General features: G+C 52.2%; 1 protein-coding gene across 15 annotated transcripts in view; it reads right to left on the reverse strand.

Moving 5' to 3' along the window:
• Positions 1-12,782, reverse strand: part of Frmd4a (FERM domain containing 4A) — a 521,224-nt gene that overhangs the window by 71,368 nt on the left and 437,074 nt on the right. For 14 of the 15 annotated variants that reach the window (XM_013078471.3, XM_087206807.1, XM_087206806.1 and 11 more), the window contains 4 exons: positions 8,735-8,818; positions 4,109-4,174; positions 3,795-3,852; positions 830-916 (listed from right to left, as the gene is read on the reverse strand). In XM_013078471.3, coding sequence (XP_012933925.2) covers positions 830-916; positions 3,795-3,852; positions 4,109-4,174; positions 8,735-8,818 — 295 coding nt within the window. Of the gene's footprint in view, positions 1-829; positions 917-3,794; positions 3,853-4,108; positions 4,175-8,734; positions 8,819-9,612; positions 12,758-12,782 lie in introns of those variants that run through there. The other variant, XM_021242055.2, reaches the window with a different exon arrangement.

The following is a 12,782-nucleotide window of genomic DNA, read 5'->3' on the forward strand; positions in this document are numbered from 1 at the left end:
ACTGGGTGGGGTGCAGTAAGTGCAGATCCACTGGGAGTTTCAATCCTATTTGTGGATGAGGAAGCTTGGAAAGCAAGCTGGAAGGGCACCACGGACCCACACTGCTCTCCCTCTCCTGCAGAAAGAATGGTTTTGACAGATTTCTAATACGTGTTTCAGATTTAAACTGCATACTACCGCTCCGTCGTTCTCGGCCACAGATTCTGAATGACAGCACTTGCCTCAGAGATACTTTTCCATCACAAGTTTTCAATTTACTGTGGTCTAGGAAATGTATATAAATGCAAACAGAAAAGTGGAGCATGGTGCCCCTTCCAGCATCGTGTTTGCGTCTCCAGTGACTCTGCAGCCCCGTCTCTGGCAAACGGCCTTCCTGTCCGACCGCTTCCACCGACCCAGGAGGCAGCTGCCAGCGTTCCAGGCCCTCCTCTCACTCGCCTTCATTTTCACCTCTTTTTGGTCTAAACCCCAAAGCCTTTTGGAGAATCCAGATGGGCCTCAGAATTCAAGACAGGCATTCCCTCCTCCCCCTGGAACACAGCCCGTGAGGAACGAACACAAAAGTCCCCCGAAGCCCTCTGTCCATTGCCTGGGGGGAGCTGAACCAGGCACCTTACCTTCAATCCCTACAACAGCTTAGGCTTCCTTAGAGACAGGGAGAAAGATGCTTACCCAGGGAGCTCAGCCAGGATGACGTGGAGTAATTTGTATACACTTAAATTAGCAGGGCGCTGGAGAGCCTGGGGCTGCCGGGGTTAGCGCCCTAACTCCCTGTCTGCTCCTTTCTCAGAAGGAGAGCCGCTAAGCCCACAGAGGAGGCCGCCCTTACCTTCCGGGGCTTCACTTTATCGTGGTAGTCGTACTGGAAGATTCCTTTGTAGCTCAGTCCCAGCCACCACGGTATTCCCTGCTTGTCCTAGGACAGACACCAAAAGGAGTGCAGGTAAATAAAGGGCTGGAGAAGATGAGCATGGGCTGAGGGAAGATTTCCTGACTCGCCTGAAAATGAGGAAAATGCAACTTTCTGGGGGTGGAAGGAGCCCAGCTGGCTGCTCTCTACCTTAGCAGACGTGTCTGTCACAGAAAGGCGCAGCCACCTGAGCAGGGCAGCAGGGACAGAGCCCCAGGCTGGGGACAGCTCTGTCCTAACCCGCACCACAGCCATGGCCCCCCTTATAGATAAGGAGCAAATGCTCTGTTCCTCCTTTTATGCCTCCAGGCTGAGCCCCTCGCTCACCACACAGAGAAACCTGACAGACGCCGAGCCTTCCTGACAAAATGAATGATGTTTTGAGCAGAGAAACTGCCACTGCGATTGTCAGAGCCAGACAGGATCCTGGAGATGATGAGACAGCGGCTCCCCTCTTTTTAAGAAATCAAAGTGGAGTCGGCCCAGCTTTACTCAGCTTTATTTACGTCTGGACACAGCAAGCCAATGCATCATGGGCTTGAACACATCACTGGTGTCCTTGCACCCCAGGGACAGCTGGGACTCACGCTGATGAACGCAGGGCTAGACACCCTCAGGACTGAGTCAGAAACACCAGGCGCTTCTGTTTACTCATTCATAATGGCACCTGAGTGCACGCTGCAATTCTCTATTCAGATAGGATGATGCTGAGTTCTTCATCAAAGTTCTCAAATGCTAGGATTTTATGTAGGAATACTAAGCAGCCTTTCCCAAGATGTGTGCAAACTGCTACATCTCCAAATAACCTTATACACCTCCATTATGGGTGTCTCAAAAACTCAAAATCAGCATGATGATTTCCAATTACCTGGGGTCTGAGTTACTTCAGGGTAAGCACAAAGATGAAAGGCAAAAGAAATACATTTTGGAGGTGTATTTAAAGTTTCAAGGGTATTTGATCTTTTTCTTTCTTTTTGTTCTGAAGATTTCACCCAGACCCTTACACAGGCTAAGTGCAGGCCTTACCGCTGAGCCGCCCACAGCCACAAAATGTAAACGCTGTGTAAGATCTTAGGTTCCTTTCTTGGGAAACCCCAGCACCACTGTGCCATCAGACTGACCTGGTACGTGAGGTCGGCGCACTGCACCTGGGCACCAGGGAGGGCACAGGGCCACTGGGCAGTGAGGGACACACAGGCTGCGCCAGCTTGAACCAGGGGCTCTGCTGCCAGTGGCAGCAGAGTAGTAACTGCTTAGGCTTTGAGACTTCAAGAGTCAAACACACATTCTCAATGTGGCCTTTGAAAATCACAAGCCTGCTCCTGGTCTCCAACAAACTGAGGAGAAAGCACTTCGGGAAGGTTTTATTGGAAGGAAGAAAACATGACCATCAGAGGCAACCTTAATGTTAAATTCTGGGGCTGCCAAAGAATGGGCCACAGGTCCAGTCTTGTGTAAAGAGTGGATGAAGCTTCCTGTATCTCACATTGGCTTCCAACATTCAGAAGGTTCCATGAGGGTAGTGGGGAGGCAAATATCTTAATCTCTTGCAATGATAAGAGACAGAATTGAACCCAAATTCAGAACAAAGATTGAGCTAGAGAGTGTCAGCCGGCCCTGACACTCTGTCTCAGGCTTGAGCAGAACAGGGCTGGCTGTGGTGGTCACAGGAGTTCCACGGTGAAGAGGAATTAAGAGCTCCCACTGGCAGGAAGAACTTCTGTAGGACATCAGGGACAGCTTCTTAAAGGGATCCTGAGCTAAGCTGCTGGATGGGCCTGGGGTCCCCCGCAAGTGCCGAGCAGCTCTGGGCTCCACGACTGAGATGTTAACCCTCATTCCTCGTTACAGAAGCACACACGCCCAACAACTCAGCTCAAGTCTTATTACGCATCTTACTCAGTCCACGATTACTGAGCAAGTCTGGGCCGGGTGCTACGCCTGGCTCTGGAAATAGACCGCAGAAGGCAACACTGCTCTTCGCCATCTAAAGCCTGCAGTTTAGCAGAGGGTACATGCAATTCGATGCGTATCAATGGCATACAAAGTGTTACGCAGGTTTCCAAGGATGACACAGAATAAAGGAAACCTAAAGAAAATTTTAAAATATAGTGGGGAGGAAATGTCGGGAAAGACACTGTAAAAGAGCAAGAGAATCTCATGTTGGACTTTCTAGTGCAACCGTCTTGGTTGAAAGCATCTTCTATTCTTTTAGGCTCAACTTCACATACTCACTTAGGGGTTAAGGAAGAAAAGAGGTGAGACAGAGAATTTTTCCTCTTTGTAGGGAACATCTTTATCTACTGCTTCAAAGAAGAGATCCTGGTCTGGAATACTATGGATAAAATTAAAAGAGGATTTAGAATAGAAGTCAATGTCTCACTGGACTTGGCACTGGAATGTTCAAGAAGATGGCACCTGCCGTTCGTACGGCCGCCCACTCAGTTTGTCAGCCCGTAACCCCAGTTCTCCTAAGGGGCTGACTGCAAGGCATTTGACCACCAAGGAAAACGCTCGATTCTGCTGCAAGTTTTTATTTTCTACAGAGCTTTGTGTTTGATGGAGTCTTTCTACTGTGATGTCCTGAAGTCCTGATCTCCCCCAGATACCTCTCAAACTACAAGAAAGCAGGGAATTTTTCACAAAAAAAGGTATTTCACAAAAAAGGAAAACAAGTCTTGGAAAATAATTATATCAAGTCTTGATGGCACAGGGGGAAATACAGTTGCCCAGTTTCCCCAGGCATGCAGTCTTCTTGACCAATCCATTCCCCACCAGCTCCTATTCCCCCCAAAATCTTCAGGAAGATTTAAAAATCAGAAGTTTTTGTTTGCTTGTTTTTTTAAGGGCAGGTGGGCAACCTCCATCAAATGAGTTCACTCACCTTCACGGCGTAATAGTGAACCCCGTAGGTCGGGAGAGACTCCACGATGCTCATGTAGCTGCAAAGACAATGTACACAAACACACACAGTGCACACGAGGGTGGTTATTTTGCACAACTGGTTGAATATACAGGGTTTTTTGGGGGCGCGCATGTGTGTGTGATAAAGTTCGGGGAGTGATTATTTCCTCAAAAATTCAATTAAAACATTGCCTCCCAGAGACACATCTCTCCTAGCAGAACTGAACACCCTAACGTATGATGCATTAACACTTACACACACAATCTTCATGAGAGTTGGGAAGAGCCACTTACTTCACGATTGCTTGACCTCTTGTCTGGCCATTCAGCTTCTTATAGTGCTCAATCACTCTGTCTTCACTAGAGTAAGAAGAAAAGAATTCTGTTATTAGAGGCTAGGATCCTGCTGGCAGGAGACACTTCTGAGCTTGACCAACCTCCTAAGGAGCTCCAAGGACCCATCAACTCTGGGAAAGTGACTTGTCCTGAACTGACATTCCTAAACTCAGCCGAATGAAATCCCTTAGGCTGTATCAAGTTACTTAGAAATGGCTGTTCCCCCTCAGAGGATGAGCGTGGTCTTTATGTGGGACTTCTAATCAGTGACATAAGATCAGCCCAGGCTTGGAGGTCCAGCTTCTTGCAGGAAAAGGTAACCCCAAGAGGAGGAAGGAGCAGTCAGAAGTGGTCAGGAGCAGACACCACGGTAAACACTCGGGTGGCTCTTCTCACCTCCTCCGATGAGTAGTCGTGGAGTCAGTACTTCCAAAGGGAAGGAAAGTTCTGGAATTTGGGTTTGGTTAATCGTGAAGCAGGAGGCCAGGAAAGGTCCAGAGGAACCGTGGAGAGGCAACACAGCAGCTACTGGAGTGAGAGGGCAGCTGCCTCCCCTTTGGAAATGTTCATTCTACAGCACAGGAGGCGCTCTGGCTCCCTGGGGGCAGCGGCTGCCACTGTTTCTCAGAGAGAGAAGGGGGGCCTGGTGGCGGGCCACACAGTCTGCAGTGAGAGGTGAGCCTGGGACCCCTCTGCCTGGGGAATCGCGGGGAAGGGGCCGCACCTCACAGCCTGCTGAGGCCTTGACGCGACCTGCCTGGGCCCCTCGCTGTCCGGCTCTGCAGCCGGGGGTGGGGCGTGCCCTCAGGGCCTTGTTGGTGATTTACTGTCCATGATTACCTGAACCCCCCCCCCCCCCTCCCGCTTTGCTTTCCGCATTTCCTTCTTTTAGCTAGGTCGGTCGTCTCTGGGGGAACTCGCTCTGCATGGTCTCGACTTAGTCCCTGGGGGGAGTTTATTGATCTCTCAGTTACCATCTTACCATCGTAATCGTTAATTAATACATCTAAATACATCTAATCCCGGGGTCTGAAATGTGCAGTGGGAGAGGCAGAACCCTCCCCAAGGAAGTGTCCTTCCAGCTGGGTGTGGTTTCCGTGGGCGGGGCCTCCTGCCCTCCACGGAGCAGTCACGCTCTGGGCTCCGCGCTCTGGCTCTGTGGCCCCGCCAAGGGTCCGTGGCCAAGTCCTTCCCACCTGGCCCCTAGCTCCGAGGGGCACCCTCTGCAGAACCAGCCCTGACTGCCGACTCCTTCGGAGCGCTGTCAGCGGGTTCTTGGGATCATTTCTTGGCTTCCTCCACACCCACCCAGGAAATCAATAGCTGTGCTGTCCCATTTCCTGCCCGTGACTTGGGATTCGGAGAGGCGAGGCGGACTCCTAGATCAGGGTCCAGCAGCCCAGTGCAGGTAGGAGTTCATGAGTCTTTCTTCTGCAACTCTGGAAAGGAAGTCCCGGAGAGGTGGGACCCTGGGAGTCAGCATGGTGTGCGGTCCTGAGCACAAGGCGGCTTCAGGAACACACCAAGGGAGCGGAGCCTGGGACACCGTCAGGCAGCTGTGAGGCCGTTCCCCAGGGACCGCGCCTGCCGGCTGCCGCCTGCTGCCACGCCACGTCCGCCTCCTCGGCCTGTCTCCTCTCTCAGTCTCTCAGGCTGTCGGAACCACAGTGCTACCTTCACCTGCCTCAGGCTTCTTGCTGCTCTCACCATTTAGACGCCAGGCCAGCTGTCACGCTGTAGCACTCACCGCTGCGGGGGAGCCCGTCCTGGCCAGACCACGCCCACCTCCTCTGGAGGCTGCACAGGGCTGCCCCCTGCCCCAGGTCTGCTGTGGTAGGAACATGAGCCCGGGGAAACAACCCCAGGAAGCATGGTTACTCGGAGGAAAAGGCACAGGACCAGGGCGGACTGCGTCCTGCCAGTCGGCTCTCCTCAACCAGGCGGCACAGGGAGCATTTGGGTGGAGGGGAAACGGCAGCAGTGATGTCTTTCCTGGCTTGGGGGAGTCACCAGCTGGCATGGCCAGGATTTGGGTTCAGGATGGGCTCTTCGTGTTCCCACAGAGGTGCCAGGGTGACAGGGTGGCCTGGCGCTCACCAGCTGGGCCCTGAGCCCCTTGCTCTGATTTTCTGCATCAGACGCTGCCTCCACAGCGGAAGCAGGTGGGGAGAAGCATCATAATGCACCCTGCACCGCTTCCCAGGCACATTCTCTGACTTCTTCCTCTCTTGGTTACAGTCCAAAGGAGGTTGATGTGGTCAAGCCCGCTTTTCAGATGGAGAAATCGAGGCAGCAGAGAACTAAGGAAAGCCACAGGCCGAGTTTGGTTTGTGCAAAGGCAGTGGAAGCAGACAAGCCAGAAGAGTGGCGACAAAGCCTCAGCTCGGGAGGAGCTGGGAGCCTGAGACCTGGGCACAGAGGAGAGGAAAAGGTTTCCCCGGGAAGGGGCCACGGCCCACCGTGCTGACGGCGCTGGTGCTGAGTGGAGGGGAGACACGGAGTCCAGTCCACAGCTTAGCTCCGCTCCCCCTCTACACCCACAGGAACACAAATGGCATTTCCCTCTACTTCAGGTCTCTGCCTTTAAAAAACGTGAATAAGCAGGTTGGAATATCAGAACCAGCGACCGGTAGCCAACCATGATAGAGTAAGGCGAAAAGGCCTACTTGTGTTTTTGTGCTGCTAAAGATTGAACCCAGGGTCTTCACACTGAGCTACATTCCTAGTCCTTTTTTAATTTTTATTTTGAAACAAGGTCTCACTAAGTTTCCGGGTTGCCCAGACTGGGCTTGAATTTGCAGTCGCCCTGCCTTAGCCTTCCAGAGCCCTGGGACTGCAGGCAGGCACCACCACGCCTGGCTTCCTTTAGTTTCTTCAAAGCATCATCAGGGTGGCTCACACCCTTGCACAGCTGGGGTGTGGAGCCACAGGCACCTGCCCCCTCCTGCCACCCTCTCGGTGCCAATGGTCTGAGCACTGCTGGATCTGAGCGAAGCCCAGGAACATGCCAGTCTGCTCACAAAAATGAGATGTGTTGGCCACACAGCTGTGGATGTGGATGCCAAGATGCTAGCAACAATGTGCGAGCAGAGACACAGATGATGAAGGAAAAACCCAGAGACAGACAGAGAGAAAAGGGGAGTTCGTAGTTCAGAAAGGTGCATGGGTGTGGAAGAATGCTTGCAAACAAATGAAGAGATGACTAAGGGCTGGGTTAGGCCAAGGCCGATTCTGACACCAGACTCCCTGCTGTCGCAGCTCTGATGGCAAACACGTCCTCCCATGTATTTAATGTGAGTGTGTGGTGCTGGGGATTGAACCTAGGCCTTCTGCATGCCAGCAGGCGCTGCGCCACTAAGCTCAGCCCCGGTTTCCCGAGTTCCTGTCTCACACCCCTGTCTCCTGCACCATCCGATTCCCGAACAGGAGCAGCTGGGAGATACAGAAGATAAGGCCCAAGGAACACAAGGGGTGGGAGAGGGCACTGGGGTTTCCTGGATGAGGACACAGCAATGTCACTTCTTGGTGTTCACACATGCAGACTGCAAGGCAGGAAGTGTGGAAGCAGATGCATGGGAAATCTCTGCAGGTGGAACAGGTTTTCCTCTTTGGGTGCAGATTACAATGCTGCTGTTGAACCACCTCCCTCTGTGTGCCCCAGGGCAGAGTGACGGCAATCAGCTCACAGGGATGAGGTCGGGAGGGACTGAAGGGAGCCACCCCTCTCGTGACTGTGACTTCTCAGAGAGACGGCATCTACGAGCCAGACTTTAATTCTGCAAGCAAACTTCGCATCAGGACTCGGCCTCTCTTAACTGAAGGAACTGCTCAAAGCCATCTGAGTGACTGCACAGCTACTGCCTCGAGGTGTCCAGACAAGACCCAACGCTAGTGGTCTGAATAGTTCAGAAAGTACATGCAGCGGTGCTCAGCAGGGCCCAGGCAGCTGACTGGGATCAGCGTGTCTCTCTCTGCTTCATGCTATAAGCAGTCACACTGGTTCTGTTACGAGGTCAGAAGGAACATCAGAGAGGCAGGGCTGTCGTCGTCACGGGCCAGCAGTCTGGGCTCACGCGTCCAGTAGGATTCCAGCCACTCCCCAGCAATGCACATGCCACTCAGCGGGACCCAAACCACAATCTGGGCCCTGTCACAGGCTGGGGTTACTCAGAATCAGTAATTTAGGGCCCAACAGACAACTGAGATACAGTGCTTCAGGGCAGCTAAACCAGGAGACACGAAACACTGTGGGAAAAGCAAAGGCCCAGGCTCTCACCAGCAAAGGAAACCCTGTCGGCCTCATGTTCCCTGCCCTAACCTCACACGTGCTGTCACTACATGACAGGCTTCTACCATGAACCCCACACGGAGGCCTTGGGCAGTGAAGGTCCAAAGTGAAATTTTAGAAGGATTTTTTTAAATAAAAAGAAAAAGAGAAGCCTCACACACAACACATCATTTAAACAAATGTGGAAAATGGAACCTGAAGACACAAGTTACTTGTCCCAAAGCCGGGGAGCGCAGGCTGGGCCATCTGGGCCCCACACCCCGGAGCCCCGTTCCTAAGGGAGCCTGGGGTCTTACCAGTAGGCCAGGGAGGGGTGCTCCTTCAGGGCTTGGGTGGGCAGGGCTGGCAGCTTCTTCAGGTCACTCCTCACGACCTCATTGCTGAAAGAGAGAAGGCCAGGAAAGCTCACTCTGAGAAAACTGCTGGGCTGCTGATGAGACCCGACCGCTGCCAGGTCAGAGAGCCCACATCTGGTCCCGTTTACCGGAGAGTGGTGGGAGGAAGGGCCACTTTCCTTCATTCATTTACTTCATACAGATGGGAAGGACCTGAGGGAACCAGGGCAGAATGCTCAGAGGGCTCCAGTCCCTCACGGGGAGGGTCCCCCAGGTCCCCTCTGCTCAGTCCCCACGGGGAGGGTCCCAGGAGAAACTCCCCAGGGCTCTGAAGCTGGGCTCACAGGACTCTAAGAATGGACAATGGCACCGCTTCCTCCCGGAGTGTTTGCCTCGCCAATACACACACGGTGGTAGTCTTCTTGGCATAGGTTGACCACATGCTGAAAAGTGTCTGCTGAAATATGATAAATAAATAGCCTTTGCTTTTGACAAGGTCTGGAAACTACTCCGAAAGCGTGGAGTCGGGCGATCTTACGCATCTGGTCCTGGACTCAGTGTCTTTTTCCCCAGACCTGTGTGCTCAGCTCGGAAGACACACTGGACTCCCCTGGTCTAGCCAAACTTCTTCACACGCTGAACACCACCCCACACTCCGCAGGCGACCCTCACTCCCTTCCTTGGTGCGGCACTGTCTGTGCTTGGCACCCACTCACTGCCTCGAGGGGACGCTTCTGTACTGAAAGGATCCCCCACACTGGCGTCCCGAACGCCTCGACACCTCAGCGGGGCTCCCAGGCTCATTTCATGGAGCCCGGCGTTTGACCCGCGGCTCTCACCTGAGCTCTTGGCAGCTTTTGTGTTGTTCATACAAAGCAAGGCAAATATTGGCTACCAGGACGCAGAGCAGTGCTGTCCAGAAAAGCAGGGAGGTAGAACATCAACAGATGAATGTGAAGGAAGGAACACTCCAAGCACAGACAGGTGCTCCCGGGAATTTTGGACAGCAAATTCCCCAACGCCACACTGCTGACCAGAGGATCCCCACTTCCTGTGTCCTCAGTGGAGATGATCGCTGACAATGATGGGGCCAGCAGCTCCACCTCTGGATGTCACCGGCCCCTGGGAAGCACCAAGCCAACTCGGAGCTCGCTGAGGCGGTGACAGAATCACGTGGATGCTCGGTAACACTGTAGCTGTTCCCAGACAGGGGATTGTTCAAATGCAACTAAGAACAAGGACAAGGATGTTTGTCCCAGCTTTGAACAACCGACTGGAGGAACAAGCTCAACTTGGGATTGTTTAACTCAGAGTATGCAATTACTTGGACCGTTACCATCTAAGTGGCCAGGCGAGGAAATGGCACCCAGTAATCAGCAAGGTATTTGTGGTGTACACTGGTGTGCGGCGAGCACCATGGAGGATCTGAAAAGTGACGAGGGTTGGTGCAGAGGCTCACGCTGTGATCCCAGCTACTCACCAGGCTGGGGCAGAACACAAGTTCAAGACCAGCCTGAGCAACTTGGTGAGATGCTCTATCAAAGTAAAGTTTTAAAAAGTGCTGGGAGTGGAGCTCAGTGGTAGAGCACTTGCCTAGCATGTGCAAGGCTCTGAGTTCAATCCCCAGCACTACTAATAAAAAAGTGATGTGAAATAGTTCTTATCCAAAAGGTGCTCAGAGTTTAGCTGGGGAGTAAGCGATAGCTGCACACACAAAGATAACTGTCGGGGTAGTGTTTGACTGTGTCGATCCAAACAAATGTGAAAGTTCAGAGGAGACAAAGGGTCGTGGAGGCTCCGAAGCAGCAGCAGGCTTTGGGGGAGACTTCGCAGGAAGAAAAGGATAGGATCCTTATGTTTCTCCTCAGGCGAACTCAGGACGAATCACGGAGGTCTTAGAACTGACGAGATGCATCTGAAGCGGGGGACAGTCAGGCTGAAAAGGCAGGTTGGGCCCAGAATTTCGAGGCCCTTCAGTGCCAGGCTGAGAGGGTTCAGGCTGCTCCAGTGGGCAGTGAACAGTCCCTGGAGTTTTCACACAGCGAGCTCCTGATGCTTAGGAAAGCTCAGTTTTCAAGTATGACTAGGAATTCCCCGTATCCTAGTGAGGCACAGTGGAAGCAAATACCCAGTTTGCCGAACACTCTCGAGCCCGCTGTGCTCCCCACTGACACAGGGATTTGGTTCACAGATCATCAGTACGAAAGACACTTTTACTGGACACACGTTCGTGGGTTGAAACCAAGAAAAGCAGTTAGGAGCTCTCTCTGTCACCAAGCTGAAACTTCCGTTTGGGTGTACCCCCACATCACGTCTAAAGTGCATTTAGTAAGTGCACTTAGAGAAGGAAGGAACTAAAGGAGGAAGAGATCCTTTTACCCACCAAAGCCCATTTGTTGGCAAACAAGTTCCCTGATGACAGCCACATGCTTGACTTCCTTGCTGAAGCTTGCAGTTATTCTGGGGCTCTCCAACAGCACAAGGTTACACAAAAAATACAAAGAGAAATCACTAGGCTGTGAAGCCCATCCAAATCCATTACATCCTGGAAGGGATCCAGGCTCCCGTCTCTTCCCCACAAGTCTGCAGCAGTGTTCTCGTCGTCTCCCTGCTGTTTGCAAACACTGCAGGGACCTGGAGGCGTCTATTCCTGTCCACCAGCCAAACCCCGTCGCTGGAGCCAGAAGGCTGCCCAGTGGGAGAGGTGAACACTCCACCTCCAGGACTCACAAGGCTGCAGCCTCCAGCTTCCCACTCTGACTTCTGCTCTGATGGTTTCCCAGAGCCCAGCACCCATTTACAACACACCCGAGTGAAGTTCATCACCGTCATGTCCTATTTTTAGAAACAAAGCAAAAAGGTCTTGCTTTCTGAGAACCACTTGCTAAACCAAGAAGAAAAGTCAGTTTCTTATTTTGTTTATATTGACCAGATGTTATTTAAAATATTTAGGTATAAGCCAGGTGTGGTGGTGCAGAAGGATCTTGAGTTTGATAACTTGGTGAGACCCTGTCTCAAAGTAAAACACTTTAAAAAGCTCAGTGCTAGGGTTCCTGGACCACAAAAAATAACTTTTCTGTTTGAGACAGGGTATCACTATGCACTTCAGGCTGGCCTTGAACTCACTATGTAGCCCAGGCTGGCCTCAAACTCACAGTGATCCTCCTGCCTCAGCCTCCTGAAGCCTGGGATCACAGGCATGAGCCACTACACCCGGCATAATAATTTTTTGGTAGCTATTAATGTTGGTAGCACGGGAAGTGGTGCATCAGCGTTCCGGCAGTTTTCACGGGGCGGGAGGGCGTGTGGCTGAGAGGGTAGATCTGCCTCCTCCTGCCGACCACACGAGGTGATGGGATGGAGCTACGGGGAAAACAGACTTCAGCAATCCATCAACGGCCAGTTTGCCACGATGAACAAAACCAAATTCAACCAAGCCACACACCTGAAGGAGGCCAAAATTAAACTTGAGAACATGACTAGCAAAGGCCACAATGTGCTGGCCTTTCAAATATTAGGAAGTAACCTATTCAGGAACTCCCCTTCCAGTCAAGTGCGATGTCTGGAATTTGTAGGAGAAATCTGGGGCCAAGAGAACATGCTTAGGGTTGAAAAATTCTTCCTGAAGCCAGCTGGTTTCACCCACATGGCATAAAAACAAGCGAGTACTAAATCCAGAAAATTGTACGAAGGTAACATAAGGGAATAGGATGAAACTCAGAGTCGCTGATGCACTTACTACTCCAGACTAACTCTTCCGTATTCTCAAAGGTTTCTCAGAGGAAAATTTCTCCAGGGAAAGGCAGCTCCTACGTATATGAGAGTAGGTCCCCATCCCTCGCCCACAGTTCCAAAATTCAGAAAGCTTCAGCAAACTTTTCTTAGCCTCCTTTGGTGGAAGAGCTAACCTTCCTATCTGAGGCAATGTTTGACCTACACTTCGCCCACTTGCACCCGCATCCAGAGCACTGCCTCCCCTTCCACGCTTCCCAGGGGCAGGTGAGGGCTC

Source organism: Heterocephalus glaber, unplaced genomic scaffold, assembly GCF_053883595.1.
Source record: "Heterocephalus glaber isolate CG9 unplaced genomic scaffold, H.glaber_assembly_v1.0 deba00000738, whole genome shotgun sequence".
Classification (NCBI taxonomy): domain Eukaryota; kingdom Metazoa; phylum Chordata; class Mammalia; order Rodentia; family Bathyergidae; genus Heterocephalus; species Heterocephalus glaber.